This window comes from Taeniopygia guttata, chromosome 37, assembly GCF_048771995.1.
Source record: "Taeniopygia guttata chromosome 37, bTaeGut7.mat, whole genome shotgun sequence".
Taxonomy (NCBI): Eukaryota; Metazoa; Chordata; class Aves; order Passeriformes; family Estrildidae; genus Taeniopygia; species Taeniopygia guttata.
The window spans coordinates 7054829-7075530 of NC_133062.1; the positions used below are offsets into that span (position 1 = coordinate 7054829).

General features: G+C 54.6%; 2 protein-coding genes across 5 annotated transcripts; one reads left to right on the top strand and one right to left on the bottom strand.

The window, feature by feature from the left end:
* Positions 1-5330: 5330 nt before the first annotated feature.
* Positions 5331-9050, bottom strand: LOC140681598 (uncharacterized). Its single transcript, XM_072921551.1, has 2 exons — positions 7835-9050; positions 5331-5649 (listed from the first exon to the last, which is right to left on the bottom strand). The coding sequence occupies exon 1, from the start codon at positions 9048-9050 to the stop codon at positions 7944-7946; it is 1107 nt and encodes a 368-aa protein (XP_072777652.1). The 3' UTR covers positions 5331-5649; positions 7835-7943.
* Positions 9051-9069: 19 nt separating this feature from the next.
* Positions 9070-13158, top strand: LOC140681599 (uncharacterized). 4 transcript variants are annotated; one of them, XM_072921555.1, is made up of 3 exons: positions 9082-9256; positions 11304-11339; positions 11848-13158. In XM_072921555.1, the coding sequence occupies exon 3, from the start codon at positions 11933-11935 to the stop codon at positions 12839-12841; it is 909 nt and encodes a 302-aa protein (XP_072777656.1). In that variant the 5' UTR covers positions 9082-9256; positions 11304-11339; positions 11848-11932; the 3' UTR covers positions 12842-13158. The 4 variants fall into 4 exon arrangements, with proteins under 4 accessions (XP_072777653.1, XP_072777656.1, XP_072777655.1 ...); XM_072921554.1 differs by having other exon boundaries at positions 9083-9256; positions 11919-13158; XM_072921552.1 differs by lacking the exon at positions 11304-11339 and having other exon boundaries at positions 9070-9256; positions 11919-13158.
* Positions 13159-20702: the final 7544 nt, after the last annotated feature.

Here is a 20702-nt window from a genome sequence, read left to right on the forward strand (position 1 = left end):
GCCTGCCCTGCCACAGCTGCTGGGCAAGAGCACGGGACAATTCCACTCTGGCTCTCACTTACACTCACACACTGCCCTGCCTGCCATGGCATTGATGGAAAGTACACCAGCTCATAGACTTTAACATTGTTAACCTTCCATTTCTCTACTCAGGCTTGCTTTGCCTTGGCCCTGGGGAAAGAAATGTTAAAGGCTTTGTTAAGCGATGTTACACCACTCAATGGAGATGAGTTTAACATCTCAACACACTGGGAATGGCCCAAAAGATACCCACAAAGATAACGCCCAGCAGCAAAACATCAACCCCAGCAGCAAACAGCAACCAACACCTACCCCAGACACTGCCAGGGCTGCAGACACCTGGTCTGCAAAAGGCTGAGAAGGAAATCCAGCACTTCCCACCTCATTAACAGCTGAAGCAAAGAAATCTGCACAACTTGAAACTACAGAACATTAAACCAGTGGATTTAGATTGCTTTAGACTGTATTAAATTAGGGAAAAATCGAGTAAAACCCATGTGTCATGGAACGATTTTCTCTGCACACCTGGGCTATGTGGAGATGGAACGATTTCTGTTGCACATCCTGGCCAGAATAAAGAAATGCCTTTACTCTAACACTAAACATATTGGTGGAGTTTTTCGTTTTCCTGTAGCTTCAGTGCAGAGTATATAGCATGAGAATATTTTTTTAAATAATCCTACTTCTATGTCGCTGGTTAGGTTTGGTCAGGGATGTGAGAATGGGTTTTTACTCTGAGAAGAACGAGAAAAAATTAATGGCCTTGGAACTTTTTTGTGTGTTCTTGTTTCGCTTTTAGCGATGCCAAAATTTTTGTCAGGGTTTTTTGACATTCACCTTTGGGCTGCATTTTGCAAAACTAGAAGAGATTTAAAGGTGCCCTTTTAACTCATAAACATTAAACAGAGGATTTGAAGGGGGAAAAAAAAAGCTGCAAGTTGTAGGGGGACACGTGTGAGGCTGCTGAAGCTGCTCTGGAAGAGAAGCTGCATTCCAGGCACCCAGGAGAGGAGCTTTAGAAATGCAAATTAACGCTGCTGAGGCAGAGTGAGGACAATGTACCTGGCTCTTCTTGCCTGGGGCAGGAATTGGCTGATTCCCTCTGCCCCTCACCCCAAGCTCTGCCTGCTTGCACAGATGGAATCTGCACGGCTGAAGGCAGAGCCCATGGTGAGGATCTGACTCTGAAACAGAAATGGCTGAAGCTGCAAAGGGAAACAGCAAATGGAGAATGTTGTGAAAACTTCACTAAAATAAGGGGGGGATCATCCCTCTGCCCACTCCAACATCTGCTGCCACTGTCTGTGCTGTACAGGGTGTATCAGAGCACTGGGGCTTTTGCTAGAACAAGTCCAGGGAAATTAGTTGGAATTCAAGTATTTGATGATGTAATTAGAAAAATGCGGTCAAATGATGCAGCCCCAGCTTGAGGGAGCACCCAGAAATGGGGAAAAGATGAAGGGCCACCAGAAAAAATTCTACAACACCATGGACCAGCCCCTGGGAACCCAAACCAATTCATATCAGGAAGTAGAGAACCCATTTATCATTTCAATGGCATCATTAGATTACAAACTGTCCTCGAAAAAAAAAGCACCAGACAGCTCCAGCTCCTGACCTTCCTGCTGACCAATCCACTGAAAGAGGAACACAACATTTCACCAGGGGATGAGATCAGATTATCTGTGAGCAGAAAAAACAGGAGTTTGTGGAAAACTAAATGGCTCAAACTGATGTTGGCAAAGAGACGACAAAGGAAAAGTGCTGAGAACGATAAAAAAGGAAATAGGTGAACAGTTTATGTATTGGTCCAAACATGGAAAAGATGGGAATGGGACATGCTTTCGTGGCTCCCCGGCACACCAGGGGTTAAACGAATGCTGCTTCTCCTCTTCTGTGCTGCAGCAACTCTCATCTTTTCACCATGCTCCACACCTTGGCAGTGCAGCTCATCCAGCAGCTGAGCCAGGGCATGCAGGTGGCAGCCAGGCCTCCTGATCCACAAACGGCCACAAAAGGACAGGGAATGAGGGCACCGAGAATAATCCCAAAACTAAAGAGGACCCAGGGAAAACATTAAAAAAAAAAAAAAAAGAAAAAAAAAAGGCAATGAGTGAATTGGAGGGGAGATAGGGGCAGGAATTTGTAGATACGGAAGTAATGAGAGAAACCATCAGTTCCAATAAATGTCAAAAATTGACCCACACAGCTACTCAAAGTCCCGCTACATTCCCAAACTTCGAGGAGAAGAACAAAGACTTAACAGAGCCATGAATATCGGCTGGTATACAAAAGGAGGGTGCATATTAACGAGGACAGGCAGCAGGCGCATCGGGAAGTCTGAACCTTCCAAGGACCTCAGCCCGTGGGCAAAGGCAGAGGGAGATGCGGCCGGGAAAATGAGGATAAAAAGGAGGCTGCGGACTACAACCATGGCACAGAGCGCACGGCAAATGCCCCACGGCCTCTCCCCCTGCTCGGCAATAAAGTCACTTTTACAGGACTCCTCGCTCTCCTCCGGCCACAGAAACCTCCGGCGACGGGAATTTCCCCGCACGCTCCCGGCCGCGGGGCAGCCCCCTCGGTCCTACCCACAGCAGCCGGGCCGAGCCAGCGCTGCTCCGGCAGCGGCTCCTGCCCAGGCCCCGGCGGGAAGGAGACCGCGGGCAGCCGCTCCCGCCGCGCCCTCAGCCCGGGGCCGGCACGGGCCGGACACGGCACCACCGACCCGCCGCAGCCCCCTGCCGCCCCCTCCGCCCGCAGCCAGCCCCGAGCCCCCGCAGAACCCAGCGCGGCTCCCACCTGCGCCGGGGCCGCCTCCGAGCTCCGCCGACGCCGCCTCACCGCGCTCCGGCCGCTGCCGCCGCTCCCGGGCCCGCACAGACCCTCCCGGCGCCAATGGCGCCGCTGCCCGCCCACGGCCGCCCTCAGCCCGCCGCCGGGGCCGTGCTGCGCCCCGCTCCCACCAATCAGCGCGCCGCAACCACGACTGACGGCACCAGCGGCCAATGGCAGCGAGCTGGGGGCGGGCTCTGCGCACGGCCCAGACTCGCCCCGCGCTCTCAGGGCCCCCCGCGCTGCGTGAGGGCAAAGCCGGAGATGAGGAACAGCCCCGGGACGGGCCCGGGCCCGAGGCGGGATTGAGCTGCCCACACAAACAAACTTCTCCGCACCTCCCGCCACGGCTTTCCCGGCCCTGCGCCTTCCGTGCCTCCGCCTCTGCGGGAAGCCCGGGAGCCTCCCTTCTCCTGCCCCTCATTAGTGCATCGGTGCTTCGCTTTGATTTCCCCCAAAAAGGGAATCCTGCCCAAAGCCCTGTGGGCGAGTGGGGGAGGGGAGAGATTTCTGGCAGAAAACTCCAAAGACTCAGAGCAGGATGAGGAGAAGTCAGTGCAGAGCCTTAAATGCAGCTTTCCCCACGCCTCCCTGCTCCCAGCTGCACCTCCTCCCCCGGCAGGGCAGGAGACAGGGAATGGGGCCATGCTCAGCTCATCCCCCGCGGCTTCTCCCTCTGCTCAGGGACAGGAGTCGTTCCCTGCTGCACCCTGCGCTCTCTCCCAGCCGAGACTTCTCCAGGAACTTCTCCGAGCCGAGTCCATCCCCTGGGGCACAGCCCCCTCCAAGTGCTGCAGCGTGGGTCACTGTGCCACGGGCTCGGTCCTGCCAGGCCAGGCTGCTCCAGCGGGGCCCCTCTGCCCACGGGGTCACAGCCTCCTCTCAGGCATCCCCGAGCTCCAGCCTGGCTCCTGCAGGGGCTGCAGGGGGATCTCTGCATCCCCACGGAGCTGCAGGGGGATCTCTGCATCCCATGGACCTGCAGGGGGATCTCTGTATCCCCATGGAGCTGCAGGGGGATCTCTGCATCCCCATGGACCCGCAGGGGGATCTCTGCATCCCCACGGACCTGCAGGGGGAATCTCTGCAGCCCCATTGTAATATATGTTATGGAATAATTCGTGCTTATGTAAAATATACATCAAGTCAGTTGTGCTTGTACAAAAAGATTCTTAAAGTTTTAAAAGACCAGAAGCAGCAGCCGGGGCTGCAGAAACCACAGATGACAGAGAAAGAAAGACCTCATTTACAAATGAAAAAACGTGGCTCGGTGCAGAGATGGGCTCTTTCCGGGGGCAATCCAGGAGGCACCCAGTGTGAAAAACGCATAATATATGGCTCTTTGCGCAGAGTTACTGTATGTATTATGTTAGTTTGATTCGTAGTGCTGTATTAACATTTTAATAGCATGGTAAATGTAGTTTTATAGTTAAAATGAAGCTTTAGTAGTTAAAATAGAAACTCCTTATGTGTTTTGGTTTTTATTTTAAGGAATGAGAGACTCGCTTTGACGTAACCATCACAGAACGCCTAAATCTTCCAGAGAAGAGGAATTTATGGCTTTCTTGTCAGAAGAAGCTAATTTCTTCAGGCCTTGCCATGGGGATTAAAGGAAACAGTTGGCATATAACAGACAGAGTTTCTTGTTTTAAATAGAATGTATGCATAACCATGAAGGATATATGAATATGCAATAGTGTAGTTTTAAGGGTGATTCCTTTGTTCACAAGGTATGCTTGTTGTGGCTTAAGTGCCCGAGAGCTCCGGGCTGCAGCGGAGGGGCTGCGGGAGGAGGAGGAGGGACAGGAGGAGCGGCGGGAGCAGGAGCGGGAGAATCCCGCCGCTCGCACCGCCCGCACGCCGGGGCTGCAGCACCCCCTGCCCCGCCAGCATCGCCCCAGCCCCGAGCCGCAGGGCAGGGGGAGGCCGAGCTCGCCCCGGCTCTATCGAGGGGTCTCCGGGAGGATTTTTCTGGAGAGCGCTCGGAGCCGGCAGATGCCGAGCCCCGGATCCCTCCGGGCTCCCCAAGAGGAGCTTTTTCGGGGGGAGAGGAGCTGTGATCGCCCCTCGGAGGGTCCCGGGGGCACCACGCGGGGCTGGCCCGGTGCTGACAGGGCGGGACATTGGTTTTGGGGATCCCCGAGAGAGCCGGGGCTGCGGAACGTGGGACCCCCGGGGCGGCAGAGGGGAAGGGGCGATACCGGAGCTGGGGGACCCCCGGCAGCCGGAGATGAGGCGGGGACGGGACCCCTGAGCCTGGCAGGGCCTGTCCTGGGGTGACCTCACGATGCTCGTACCCCCATTGGTCCGTTTGGCCCCGAAATGAGTTCTGCACCTTCAGGGCTGGTTCTGAGAGCGAAGAGGGGGAGGAAGAAGCGCGCAGTTTGTTTTCAGGAGCTGCACTCACCCCTCCACATTCCGGCTCCTGGGCTGCTGAGGTGCCTTAAGGAGCTGGGACAGAGGCCAGACGGAGCCAAGAGGAATAAAGTGGATATTTATTGAAGTGCCTTCAAAGGCCACACCCCGGCAGTACCGGAGCCATGGTCGGGGCTCTGCCCGGATGGCTCCGAGATGGAAGCAAAAGAGGGCTTGGTCATGAGATCTCACATTTTTATAAGTGTTAGTCCGTTTGCATACAGGATTTAACTGCCCATAATAGCTTCAAATTATGAACTTTCATCCTCCTTGCTTGCCTGCCCTATGCTTTTCCTGTTGTTTGTGCTTTGGGCCTGAAGTTTGAAGAGATTGTCCTTGACTCTCCAGCTAGAACAGGATTGTTTTGTCTTCACCACCCTGTGAAAAGATCCCAGGAACACTTAATATAAAGCTAGAAGCTGCACACCAAAACAGAACAGAAAAACTTAAACCTGAGGTATCAGTTGTCTGCCAACAGACAGCGGGACAGAGCTCTCCTTTGCTTTTAGTTAGTTTTTAGCTCGCTGAGGCAGAGAGTTCCCTGGGCTGTGGTTTTTCTTTTTCTTTGGAGCTGTTTAAACCTGCTCTGGACTGAACACCAGAAGAGCACCGGCAGCTCACACCTGTGGCCCACCGGGCTGGGGCTGGGCCATGGAGGGACTGATCAGAGCCTGAGTGAGCCGAGCTGCAGCCCACGGAGGGACTTTCTGAGTTTGTCATCTCTTTTGGAGCAACAACATGTTTTATTGTTTAATATTATTCATGTTTTGTGGTGATGAATGCTTTGCCTGTTAAATAAACAGTTTTTTTCTACTTTTCTCCAAGGAAATCCTTTCCTGAACTGGTTGGGGGAGAGGCCATTTGAATCTGCTTTCTAGAAAATCCCCTTTGGGGGTTTTCTCCCAAATTTGCCCTAGACCATGGCAGGGTGATGGGGAGGGGGTGACCCCCAAATGCCTGGACTGGGGGGAGGCTGGAGAGGGGGACCCTTGTACTGCAAAACCCCCCAGCATCCCTAAGCAGGACCCTGGAGCAGGGGGATCCCCAGGGCCCATGAGGATCCCCAGCAGCCCTGAGACGGGGGACACCAGAACCCCAGAGAAATGAGACTGGAAATGGGACACTCCTGGTGGCTTTTTTTTATTAACTCATGATTTTGGAGGTTTTTATGGACACCAGGAGACTTCTGGAGATGGATTTGGGCAGGGGGAATCCCCAACCCAAGGTGTTCACACCTTGTTTTTCCCCACACCAGGATTTCCCATTCCCAAACTTTGGCTGGATGGTGGAGGAGGCTGTGAGGAAAATGCCCTGGGACACCGAGGCAGGTGAGGAGGAAGTCAGTGCCCCTTTTCCCCTCTCTCCTGCTCCATCTCCCAGCCCAGCACGGCCCCCGGCTGCAGGACAGCCCCGCTGCCGGTGCCCTCCTGCCGGGGACGCACTGGGGGGATCTCCTTGCCCTTCCCTGTGGCACGGAGGCAAATCCCATCCTCTCCTTGTCCTTCCTCCCCCAGAGCAGGAGCTGAGGATGGAGACCAGGGAGGACAAATCCCCCCAGCAGAACATCATGGAAGAGGTTGTTTTGAGTGGCTCCATGGTAGAGGAATCGAATGGGGAGGAAAAGCCCCGGAGAACCCACAGGAGGAGGGGCTGCAAACGCAGGTCGCGGGGATCTGAGGGAGAAAAGACCCACCCTGGGCCGGAGAGGTGGCCGGAGATGGAGCCAGAGCTCGGAGCGGAGCTGGGGGTCCCTGAGTAGCTCCATGATGGGGAGAAGCCCCACAAGTGCTCAGAGTGTGGGAAGGGCTTCAGGAGGAGGTCCAAGCTCATCCTGCACCAGAGGACCCACACTGGGGAACGGCCCTATGAGTGTGGGGAGGGTGGGAAGAGGTTTCAGACCAGCTCCCATCTCCTCCGGCACTATCGGGTTCACACAGAGGAGAGGCCCTTCCGCTGCCCCGACGGGATTCAGAGAAAACTCAAAATTCATCATCCATGGCCGCATCCACACCGGGGAGAGGCCCTACGAGTGTCCCCAGTGTGGGAAGAGATTCTCCAGGAGATCTAACTTGACCCAACACCAACAGAGGCACCGGTAAGGGAAGCCCTGCGAGTGCCCCGAGTGCGAGAAGAGCTAAACTCCATCCCCCACTGGAGAACCCACATTGGGCACAGCCCTGGTGACCCACATTCCCTGTCATCCATGTTGGGAACACACCTGGCTGCTTCTCCTTTAGTGTTGACCTTCATTTTTTTCTCTTCTCAATTTCTCTGCACTCCAAAAGCCAAGAGGGATCAATCTTTCACCTCAAAACCACTTACATCCCACTGAAAACAAATGAATTTTAACCACAGAGGCTCAATCCCTCTTCAAATTGTTTGTTCCCACCTCAAAAAAAATCAATCCCACACCAAACTCACTCGAATCCACAGCTGCCAGGCTGAGATGGGTTTGGGAGGTGATTGGGAGAAGTGTGATCCCAGTTTGGAGCAGTGAAATGGGGATTGTGTGGGGCTGGGTGGCCGGGATGTATTTGATAGCAAATAAAACTTTCAGACTTACTGATTTCTTTGCCGTTCATTCCCAGTCCGTGGCAGTTCTGTTTGCAGAGCGCCGCCTCACAGAGCGTCCCCTCACAGTTCCGCCCTTGGCCTGAGCCGCCCCTTTACCCTCACGGTCCCGCCCTTTCCTCGCCCCTTTCCCCTCCCGGTTCGGCCTTCGGGAGCGGGGCAGGAGGAGGAGGAGGAGGCAGAGCCGCAGCGGCAGCAGGAGCAGCCGGAGAAGAGCAGAGAAGGAATCGCGGGGCCCTGGCACTGCCTGAAGTCGCCGCAGCCCCGGGACCATCGCGCCCAACACCAGATGACAACAAAACTCTTTCAGCACTCTGAAGAGATGAATAATGAACAAATCCAGAAAGTCTTTCCTGGGAGTGGTCGCCCGGGTCTGGGCACTGGGGATTGCTCTCCAGCACTGGGGATGGCTGCTGCAAATCACAACATGCAGGATCTTGGTGCTCCTCAGTGTTTCCTAGATCCCAGTCCGGAGCAGGTTGGATGGTATTCAGGAAGAGGAAAGGAAAAAAAAACAGTCCAGGGAAAAAATTGGACTGCTTATGTGACCTAACTAGGAAGCAAAGGCAAAAGCAGAAGCAAGCAAAGCAAGCCAGGTCTGGGCTGAACAGGGCAAAGTTCCCGTGTTTGGACAGGCTCAGGGGCTGCCCCGGGGAGCGCAGGGCTGTGCACGGGGACACACGGACACGGGGACACAGGGACACACAGACACGGGGACACACGGACACGGGGACACACGGACACGGGACACACGGACACGGGACACACGGACACGGGGACACAAGGACATGGGGACACACGGACATGGGACACACGGACACGGGACACACGGACACGGAGCTGCCAGCTCTCCTGCCTCCCGCTGCAGCTGCCCGAGTGCTTTGGCACAGCCCTTTGCTGCCACAAGCCCTGTCCATGGCAGGAAGCACCATCCGTGTCCTCCTGCCTGTGCGTTGCTGGCTGGATTGCTGAAGGCTCCCAGGTGCCTCTGGATGGGGCTCCTCTGGAGCTCCTGTGGGGCCGTTCCCAGCCGTTCCCAACCGTTTCCAGATGTTCTCAGATGTTCTCCAGATGTTCCCCGCCACACCGCCGTAAAGCAAACCGCGCCTGCCTCTTCGCGACACCCTCACCTCGCCACACCGCCGTAAAGCGAGCCGCGCGGCGCGACAACATGGCGCCGCGCCGTTTGCCTCGGTGTATCCCGGCATGCCCCGCGCCCGCCACAGCCGCCGCCATTCCCGGCAGCCCCCGCGCCGCCCTGCGCAGCCGCCGCCGCCGCCGCTCCGGTGGGTGCCGGGATCGGGGAAAGGGGGAGCGGATCCCGCCGGGATCACCGGGATCAGCGCCGGGATCCGCCCCGAGCTCCGCTGCCGCCCGCAGGTCCCGCAGCGCGCCGCGCCCAGCTGAGGAAATGGTGAGGGAACGGCTCCTTCCCCCCCTCCCCACCCCCCCCCGCGGGTGGGAATGGAACCGGCCCGGAGCGAGCCCCGCCCCCCCCCGCGGGAGGGAATGGAACCGGCCCGGAGCGAGCCCCGCCCCCACCCGCGGGTGGGAATGGAACCGGCCCAGAGCGAGCCCCGCCCCCCCCCGCGGGTGGGAATGGAACCGGCCCGGAGCGAGCCCCGCCCCCCCCCGCGGGTGGGAATGGAACCGGCCCGGAGCGAGCCCCGCCCCCCCCCGCGGGTGGGAATGGAACCGGCCCGGAGCGAGCCCCACCCCCCCCCGCGGGTGGGAATGGAACCGGCCTGGAGCGAGCCCCGCCCCCCCCCGCGGTTGGGAATGGAACCGGCCCGGAGCGAGCCCCGCCCCCCCCCGCGGGTGGGAATGGAACCGGCCCGGAGCGAGCCCCACCCCCCCCCCCGGAGCTCCCAGTTCCTCCCAGTTCAAACCAGTAACGCCCCAGTATGGCCCCAGTTCATCCCAGTGAGCCCAAATCCCCTCCCAGTCCATCCCAGTAACGTTCCAGTAACTCCCAGTTCATCCCAGTAACCTCCCGGTTCCCTCCCAGTAACTCCCAGCTTGCTCAGTTCCCATTCCCAGTCCCTCCCAGTACGATTCCAGTCCCTCCCAGTTTGCCCAGTTTGGCTTCCCAGTCTCTCCCAGTTCATCCCAGTATGGCCCCAGTCCATCCCAGTAACTCCCAGTTCATCCCAGTCCATCCCAATCCCCTCCCAGTAACCCCAAACCCCAAACCAGTAACTCCCAGTTCATCCCAGTCCATCCCAATCCCCTCCCAGTAACCCCAAACCCCAAACCAGTAACTCCCAGTTCATCCCAGTCCATCCCAATCCCCTCCCACTAACCCTAAACCCCAAACCAGTAACTCCCAGTTCATCCCAGTAACTCCAAACCCCATCCCCAGTTCATCCCAGTCCCTCCCAGTCCCTCCCAGTTCATCCCAGTGCAAACCAGTAACTCCCAGTTCATCCCAGTAACCCCAAACCCCATTCCCAGTTCATCCCAGTCCCTCCCAGTCCCACCCAGTTCATCCCAGTGCAAACCAGTAATGTCCCAGTCCATCCCAGTACCTCCCAATCCCCTCCCAGTAACCCCAAACCAGTAACCTCCCAGTCCATCCCAGTTCATCCCAGTACTAACCAGTTCCATCCCAGTCCCTCCCAGTGTGATCCCAGTATGGTGTCAGGACAAAGCCAGCACAGTCCCAGTCCCTCCCAGTATGATTCCAGCAGAGCCCAGTCCCTCCCAGTGCTGCCACTCCTGGCATCCCCGAGCCCTCTGTGCGTTCCCCCCCCCCCCGATCTCCTGAGAGGAGCCCCAAGGGCCGGCAGTGCCCAGGCAGGGTCCCCAGGCAGCCCCAGTTTGGATGTGCAGCCCCCAGTTTCCCCAGTTTGCCTCTCCTTTGGCCCGGGCCGGGTTCCCCCCTGGAACAGCGGCTGGGAGCAGCCGAGAGCCCCGCGCTGCCCATCCCGACCTGTCCCGGCTCCATCCCCGCTCCTGCCGCGGGCTGCCGGGGCTGCGGGAACGGGAACCGAGGGTGTCGCTGCTGCTGGGGGAGGAGGAGGAGGGAGGGAAGGGCAGGGATGAAGGAGGAGCGGGAGGTGGGGATGGGGAGGAGGAGGAGGAATGGGTATAGAAGGGGAGGGATGGAAGAGGAGAAGGAGGTGGGGATAGCGAGGGGCAGGAGGAGGAGGAGGGGGGATGGAAGGGAAGGGATAAAGGAGGACAGGCAGGAGGGGACGGGACACAGGAGGAGGAGGAGGAGCGATGGAAGATGAGGGATGAGAGAGAAGAAGGCGGTGGAGTTAGAGAGCAGGAAAAGGGGGAAGGAAGGGCAGGGAGAGAAGGGCAGGGATGGAGGAGGAGCGGGAGGTGGGCTTAGGGGGGAGGAGGAGGAGGGGGGGGATGGAAGAGGAGGGGTGGCAGGAAGAGGAAGAGGAGGTTGAAAGGCGGATGGAGCAGAGCAGAGAGAAGCGCGCGGTCAGCCCTGCCTGAATTCGCAGCCCCCACCTGTGGGATCATTGCCCCCCATCCCGCAGGTGAGCGGGGAGGGGGAGCTCGGGCCAGGTCTCCTGGGGGGTGCCTGGGTTGGGTTTTTTGGGGAGATGTTTGGAGAAGGAAGAACTGCGAAGCTGAGCGGAAAAGGCCCCTTGGGGGGACTCCTTGGAGCCCCTGCAGCCCAGAGCAGGGAAGAAGGGGAGAAGGGAGCCCGGGAGCCCAAACAGCCCCGGCACCCCTGGATGGGGAGAGCCAAGAGGGGGGAGCTTTTGGGATTGCTGGGACTCCCGGCAGCCTGGGGAGGGCGGGCAGCGAGGAGAAGGGGGACCCCCAATCCAAGTGTGACCCCAGCAGCTGGGACAGGGGGGAGCCCCGAACAGCAAAGGGGAGGGAGCAGGGACGGGGAACTCCTGGGAGGCTTTTTCAGGGCTGGATCTCGGTGTTTGGGAGGTTTTTATGGAGCCCAGGTGGCCATGGACTTGTAGAGATGGGCTGGGACAGAGGGAGCTTCAAACTCAACGCGCTCATCACTTGTTTTCCCCAAACCAGGATTTCCCATTCCCAGCCCCTGGGAGGCTGCGAGGAAGAGGAAGAGCCTCTCCTTGTTCTTCCTCCCACAGAGCAGGAGCTAAGGATGGAGAGCAGGGAGGACAAATCCCCACGGCAGAACCTGGTGGAAGAGGCCGTTTTGAGCTGCTCCAGAGCACAGGAACCCGACGGGGAGAAAAAGCCCTGGAGATCCCGCACGAGGAGGGGCTGCAAACGCAGATTGCGGGGATCTGAGGGGAAAAGACCCACCCTGGGCCAGGGAGGCGGCCGGAGATGGAGCCAGAGCTCGGAGCTGGGGGTCCCTGAGAAGCCCCATGATGAGGAGAAGCCCCACAAGTGCTCGGAGTGTGGGAAGAGCTTCAGGTGGAGCTCCATCCTGATCGCGCACCAGAGGATCCACACTGGGGAGAGGCCCTACGAGTGTGGGGAGTGTGGGAAGGGCTTCAGGTGGAGCTCTGACCTGATCAGGCACCAGAGGATCCACACTGGGGAGAGGCCCTACGAGTGTTCTGAGTGTGGGAAGGGGTTTCAGACCAGCTCCTGTCTCCTCCGGCACTATCCGGTTCACACGGAGGAGAGGCCCTTCCGCTGCCCCGACTGCGGGAAGGGATTCAGGGACAACTCAAAACTCATCCAGCATCGCCGCATCCACACCGGGGAGAGGCCCTACGAGTGTGACGATTGTGGGAAGAGCTTCAGCCACTGCTCCAGCTTGATCCTGCACCAGAGGACCCACACTGGGGAGAGGCCCTACGAGTGTTCCAAGTGTGGGAAGAGGTTTCAGACCAGCTCCCATCTCCTCCGGCACTATCAGAGTCACACAGAGGAGAGACCTTTCTGCTGCCCCGACTGCGGGAAGGGATTCAGGCAGAACTCCCAGCTCCTCAGGCACCAGCGCATCCACTCTGGGGAGAGGCCCTACGAGTGTCCCCGGTGTGGGAAGAGATTCTCAAGGAACTCTCACTTGACCCGACACCAATGGAGGCACCGGTAAGGGAAGCCCTGCGAGTGCCCCGAGTGCGAGAAGAGCTAAACTCCATCCCCCACTGGAGAACCCACATTGGGCACAGCCCTGGTGACCCACATTCCCTGTCATCCATGTTGGGAACACACCTGGCTGCTTCTCCTTTTATGTTAACCTTCATTTTTTTCTCTTCTCAATCTCTGTGCACTCCAAAAGCCAAGAGGGATCAATCTTTCACCTCAAAACCACTCACATCCCACTGAAAACAACTGAATTTTAACCACAGAGGCTCAATCCCTCTTCAAATTGCTTGTTCCCACCTCAAAATAAACCAATCCCACACCAAACTCACTCGAATCCACAGCTGCCAGGGTGAGATGGGTTTGGGAGGAGATCGGGAGAAGTGGGATCCCAATTTGGAGCGGTGGGATGGGGATTGTGTGGGGCTGGGTGGCTGGGGTATAATTTTATTTCTTAGTTCAGGAGCTGAAGTTATGGAGGCCAGCAGGGAAATGTCTCTGTAGGATTTTGCTCCACTTGGCTTTCAGCCACTTCGCAAGAGCTCTGCCTTCGAGGGCAAAGGGAATGTCTTTTCCTGGCTGGGAGCTGAAATTCCAGACCTCTGGAATGTGTGCAGGGCCATATAGACTGGGATCAACCAGAGATTGGGATCACATATGCACCGAGATCCTGTGGTCTAGGATCAGCTAAGGACTGGGATAAATTAGGGACTGGGGCCCTACAGACTGGAATGAACTGAACTGGGATCAAATACGGACAAGGATCAAATATGGACTGGGATCCTATGGACTGGTATCAACAAGGGACTTGGATAAAATAGGGACTGGGATCCTACAGACTGGGATCAAATTGGGACTGAGATCATATGGACTTGGATCAACTGGAGACCTGGATCAACTATGGACTGTGTTCAAATAGAGACTGGGATCAGATGTGGATTGGGATCCTATGGACTGGGATCAAATATAGACTGGGATAAAATTGGGACTGGGGTCAGATATGGACTGGGATCATATGGCCTGGGATCAAATATAGACTGGGATAAAATTGGGACTGGGGTCAGATATGGACTGGGATCATATGGACTGGGATCATATGTCTTGGGGAAGCTCAAATAGGAAAGCCTTATAAATATGACTGCCTGGCAAAAGGTTTAGAAAATACAGAGACTGAGATGGTAACAAGTTGTGACATACCAAACCATAGTTACTGCACAAGTAGAACACAATCGTACAGCCAGGACGAAGACAATCCCCCCTTCTGGTTGAACAATGCCCTTACCTACAGGTAGGTCCAAGGGTCAAATGGACTGTTGGATCTCACCCCAATGTATGGTTCATCCCACACCTGTAACCCTCCCCTGAAGCATCAGGAGTCTGTGACCCCATTGGCCTGAGTCTTGTTCCAGCCCACCTTGAAGCCCCTGACAAGGAGTCCCTGAGGAGCCAGACGCTCTCTTGGAACTTCCCTTCTCTTGGAACTGCCCCTCTCCTGGAACATCCTCTTGGGATCCTCTCTTATCTCCCTCTACCCCTTGCCTCTCCCTTCCCCCACGCCCTCGGGCCTCCCATGGGTCATGTCTGGTGACTCCAAGCAGGGCCTTTCACCCTCTCTAATAAACCAGATATTCTAAGGGCAGCCTCCAGAGATCTCTCGTCTCCATCCACCCAAAGCGTCCTGGAGTCCAGCGTCCTCGCAATATGGACTGGGATCAACTAGGGACTGGGATCAAATACGGACTGGGATCAAATATAGTCTGGGATAAAATAGGGACTGGGATCAAATAGGGACAGGGATCAAATATGGACTGGGATCAACTAGGGACTGGGATCAACTAGGGACTGGGATCAAATATAGTCTGGGGTAAAATAGGGACTGGGATCAAGTATGGACTGGGATCAAATAGGGACGGGATCAACTAGAGATTGGGATCAAATATGGAACTGGGATCCTATGGACTGGGACAAACTGGACTGGGATTATATGGAATTGAGTTCCTATGGAACAGCATAAACTTTCTAACATGACACATATAATATTCATTGTAACATTTGCGAAAAGCCAACCATAAATATGCATTTGTCACAATCTCTCCTCTTATTCTTTATAAATCATTTGGCTTGAGCAATATTTCTTATCCTCTTGCATTCTTTGGACTCTGTTGGTAATCAAATAAAACATGGGATTAAACAAAGAAGAAATATCAAAACACTTGTAACACATGAAAGGAAGAATCCTAATTTCTTCCACCATCCCATTCTCAATACATTACCCCACCTGTTAGTTTGTAACATTATTTTCCCTTTGGTTTTTTTGGACTGATACCTGGGTCATAATTTTTTTCTGATATCCTTTGTTTTTTCCAGGATGACGCCCTCATTGCCATCTATTTTCACCAATCTATACACCCCATTCTATAGCCAATAAATAGCGTAAAGCCAACCTATTTTAATACACTGCAGTTATAGTTTGGCTTTGCTGACTCAATATTAATTCCAGTGCCTGAGCAGCTTTGTTTGTTATCTCCTCTATAACTGCTTGGAGTCCTATAATGCGATGCAGTGTATAATTTGGGGTTAATACAGAGCTAGACTGCTGTGCTTGTTTTACCTTCTTTTTTTTTTTTTTTTTTTTTTTACTAATTGCCTTTTTACCGAATATTGGACTATATTTCTAAGATCAAATGTAAAACAAATCCATTTCTCTCCTTTTGGACATTCCATGCCCCAAGTATTACTACTTTTTCCCAAGTTCCTTGTAATCCAATATTTTCCCCATTTTGCCTGCAGGTACTCAGTTTGGGTGGGTCTGTGGCTGTTGACATGGGTGTGTGTAACAAAAAGGAACTTTGGTTCCTTTCCGTGTAATACTTTCTGTAGCATTTGGGACACGATCTTGCTGGTATCTCAGAAGGGAAAAGACAACAAATGAGAGACAGAAACAGGAATGACAGAGGTCTGGCATGGCTTATACCCCCATTACTTCAGTGATTTTGGGTTCTATCTGTATAGGGAATTGATTCAGTACTGATACCTCTTGCAACAAGAACATAGATTTTGTGAGCTACAACACCAATTATTCCCATAATTTGAACATTCACTTGTAACCCAGCTAGCGTGTCCAGTATTGGGATGAATCACATAAAATATACAGTATAGTACTGGTGGCAATTTCCCTTCTTCCCTGTACAAGCCACAGGCTGAGGCCAGGCTATAAGAACTCTTTGACTGAAACACTCCCAATCACCCTGTTTGAAGTGGCAGTGTTGCTCTGCCAAGGAGGTGTCGGAGGCGTCTCAGGGTTTATTCAGGCCGGGCTTAGAACCAGTGATGCAAGCTTTGCCTTATTTCTCAGTGAGGTGTTATTCTTTGTACCTGCCTTGGATCATTTGGGTCTTCCCAAACCATTACCACCCAGTCCTGGTTGGAAGTCAGTTTGGTATCACCCGGTTTAGATGTGATAGTCCATTCCTCAAGTTTCTTTACAAGTCCTTTGGTTTTGCTGGCATGAATTCACCCTCTTTCCGTGGTTTGGATTGCTGCTTCAGTGGTACCTGGAAAGGATTTCTCAATAGCACAGTGTTAAAAGGAAAACAATACTGCATTAACTTTTACCATTAGTTTTCTTTAAAACTTTCTGAGTTTAACTAAACTCTTTTTCTACAGCCACTTCTTCTTCTTGTATCCAGCTGTGTTAATAGCTGCAGAGGCAAATTCTTCTTCATGTGAGCTATAATTAGTTAAATAAAAAAGACCAGACCAATTTTAACATGAGATGTATCACATCTCTTGCCTTTTACTTTTTGAGTAGCATTTAAATGTTTTAGTCTTCAGAACAAAAGCTTTCTCTTCTTAACAACAGCAATCAGAAAGAAAAATCTTGCTTAAGACAAGAAACCACTTTGTGAGAGTCACAATCTCTGCCTTGATCTTATCTCTACTGGTGGTCCTGTTCACAGCCTTGGGTTTAACTCTGTCCTTCCCCACTTCCCCCCCTCCTTGTTGTCACTCTGCCTAGCAGGAATGGGGGAGAACTTACAGATAGCTGTGGCTGAGGGGACCTTGGGGGTGTATTTCGCTCTCCCCTTCACTCTCTTTCTCTCTCTCTCTCCCTTTCTCTCTCTTTCTCTTTCTTTTTCTCTCTTCACATTTCAGCAGCCACATTCCAATATCAGTCCACTTTCTAACATTAATCCTACATCCTGGAGAGGTGAGTCTGCCAATCACCTCTCCCCCCTTTTTCAACTTCCTTACAAAGTAAATTACTTTTGTTATGTGTGCTCTGCAGGCCTGTAATTCACGGCACCCTCCACCAAGGCTACCAGCCACTCACAGCTGACAGTGCACAAATAAAGACTTGGTTTGCTATCACAATTTTTCCATTCACAAGCTTGAAAAGGTTGCAGGAACAAAGTAAACAACAACTTACTTCCAAAGTGACCCTGCCTGCACCAAAACAAATTTAAGGCAATGCTAGTTAGTGCAATGCAATTTGCAACGAAGCCAAGGTTTGATTTGGGAAGGGCATCTGAGGACACAGAGCATGAGTTTTACAAATCTGTATTTTGAAGAGGGAATGGACAAAATATGAATAGAGTTGAGGGCAGGGGGAGGACAGCAAGTGAGGAATTTTTCTCTGCAGTACTCTCTTTTTGACTGCCAAGAAACACTCTCCAAAGAGGTTCCTACGGTACAAACAATAACTGGGTGGGAAGAGGCGCTCCTGAATTCAAGCCTTAATGTCATAATAGGAAACTGCCCCTGAGCACTGCAGCGCTGGAGCACCCTGCCTGCAAACTCACCAGAGGCAAGAAGCCACTGCTGCCACGCTGCAGGGCTGCCTGCAGCACAGAGGGAATCATGGCCAAGCCCTCCCTGCAGGCCTGGGTAATCCACACAGGGAGCCCAAAACTTCCTCACAGCTCTCTAACTCATTCAAGAAATAAACCTACAGCAAGCAGAGATCCCCCCACCATCTTTTTAATGTGTATGTGTCACACACCCACAGTGATGCTGAAAGTAAAAAGATTAACAGCTTACATTAGAAGATACTGAAACCTTTTCTTCACCTCGCTTTGTAGGTTCCCTTTTCTATATGCAGCCACCTCCAAGTCTGGGGAAAAAATGAGCCCTATTTTTCAGAAGTCTCATACATGAACAACTCTAGCTGCTGTTCCAGGTACACTGCAAGTAGTTAGCACTTCCAGAAAAAATAACAAACAAACATACCAAAAAAACTAAGAAAGCAAAACACATTTGGGTACATGAAAAAGAACTGGCTGGAAGAAAAAATGTTTCTCATTGACCTACCAAGCAGCTGGTGTTACCTTTAGTCTAACTTTACACACTGAGAACCACTTGAGTGAACAGCCTGCATCAACTCAAAATAAATTAATGGCAGGCTTTGCTATGTCACAGCTGTAAACTAGTTTCTCAGTCCTAGAGTACAGTAAGTTATGTATTTCAAGATAAAAATTACAATGCAAATCGGAAGAAATTTCATAATGCATGAGATGTGCACACAATTGATTTACCTCCAAAAGTCAGTTTATGACTTTTCTCTACCAGGATTGCAGTAGCTGCTACAGCTTGAACACACACTGGCCAGCCTTGATTTACTGGATCCAACATCTTTGATAAATAAGCCACGGGTCTCTACTCCTCCCCACTCCTGAAACAAAACCCTATGAGCTACCCCCTTTTCTTCATTTCCGTACAGATGAAAGGGTTTTGCTAGTGAAGGTAAGCTTAAAGTTGATATTGGGGCTAGTTTTAACTTCAGTTTTCTTAGTTTTTCACCATCTTCTTTGCTCCATTTTATATCATCTCCTCTGTCAGTTTATTCACACAAAAATTTTACTGCCTGTGTGCATCCTTCAATCTACAATCTACAGTATCCCAGTAATCCGAGTATTTTTCTGATTTCCCCCTTTGAAGAGGGAGGGGGAAGGGATAGAATTCCTGTGATTCAGTCTGGGTTGAGCTTCTGACTACCCTTACTAATCACATTGGGTGCCTCCTGGAGTGCCCCGGAAAGAGCCCATCTCTGCACCGAGCCACGTTTTTTCATTTGTAAATGAGGTCTTTCTTTCTCTGTCATCTGTGGTTTCTGCAGCCCCGGCTGCTGCTTCTGGTCTTTTAAAACTTTGAGAATCTTTTTGTACAAGCACAACTGACTTGATGTATATTTTACATAAGCACGAATTATTCCATAACATATATTACAATGGGGCTGCAGAGATTCCCCCTGCAGGTCCGTGGGGATGCAGAGATCCCCCTGCAGGTCCATGGGATGCAGAGATCCCCCTGCAGGTCCGTGGGGATGCAGAGATCCCCCTGCAGGTCCATGGGGATGCAGAGATCCCCCTGCAGCCCCTGCAGGAGCCAGGCTGGAGCTCGGGGATGCCTGAGAGGAGCTGTGACCCCGCGGGCAGAGGGGCCCCGCTGGAGCAGCCTGGCCTGGCAGGACCGAGCCCGTGGCACAGTGACCCACGCTGCAGCACTTGGAGGGGCTGTGCCCCAGGGGATGGACTCGGCTCGGAGAAGTTCCTGGAGAAGTCTCGGCTGGGAGAGAGCGCAGGGTGCAGCAGGGAACGACTCCTGTCCCTGAGCAGAGGGAGAAGCCGCGGGGGATGAGCTGAGCACGGCCCCATTCCCTGTCTCCTGCCCTGCCGGGGGAGGAGGTGCAGCTGGGAGCAGGGAGCCGTGGGGAAAGCTGCATTTAAGGCTCTGCACTGACTTCTCCTCATCCTGCTCTGAGTCTTTGGAGTTTTCTGCCAGAAATCTCTCCCCTCCCCCGCTCGCCCACAGGGCTTTGGGCAGGTTTCCCTTTTTGGGGGAAATCAAAGCCAAGCACCGATGCACTAATGAGGGGCAGGAGAAGTGAGGCTCCCGGGCTTCCCGCAGAGCCGGAGGCACGGAAGGCGCAGGGCCGGGAAAGCCGTGGCGGGAGGTGCGGAGAAGTTTGTTTGTGTGGGCAGCTCAATCCCGCCTCGGGCCCGGGCCCGTCCCGGGGCTGTTGCTCATCTCCGGCTTTGCCCTCACGCAGCGCGGGGGGCCCTGAGAGCGCGGGGCGAGTCTGGGCCGTGCGCAGAGCCCGCCCCCAGCTCGCTGCCATTGGCCGCTGGTGCCGTCAGTCGTGGTTGCGGCGCGCTGATTGGTGGGAGCGGGGCGCAGCACGGCCCCGGCGGCGGGCTGAGGGCGGCCGTGGTTGGGCAGCGGCGCCATTGGCGCCGGGAGCGTCTGTGCGGGCCCGGGAGCGGCGGCAGCGGCCGGAGCGCGGTGAGGCGGCGTCGGCGGAGCTCGGAGGCGGCCCCGGCGCAGGTGGGAGCCGCGCTGGGTTCTGCGGGGGCTCGGGGCTGGCTGCGGGCGGAGGGGGCGGCAGGGGGCTGCGGCGGGTCGGTGGTGCCGTGTCCGGCCCGTGCTGGCCCCGGGCTGAGGGCGCGGCGGGAGCGGCTGCCCGCGGTCTCCTTCCCGCCGGGGCCTGGGCAGGAGCCGCTGCCGGAGCAGCGCTGGCTCGGCCCGGCTGCTGTGGGTAGGACAGAGGGGGCTGCCCCGCGGCCGGGAGCGTGCGGGGAAATTCCCGTCGCCGGAGGTTTCTGTGGCCGGAGGAGAGCGAGGAGTCCTGTAAAAGTGACTTTATTGCGGAGCAGGGGGAGAGGCCGTGGGGCATTTGCCGTGCGCTCTCTGCCATGGTTGTAGTCCGCAGCCTCCTTTTTATCCTCATTTTCCCGGCCGCATCTCCCTCTGCCTTTGCCCACGGGCTGAGGTCCTTGGAAGGTTCAGACTTCCCGATGCGCCTGCTGCCTGTCCTCGTTAATATGCACCCTCCTTTTGTATACCAGCCGATATTCATGGCTCTGTTAAGCCTT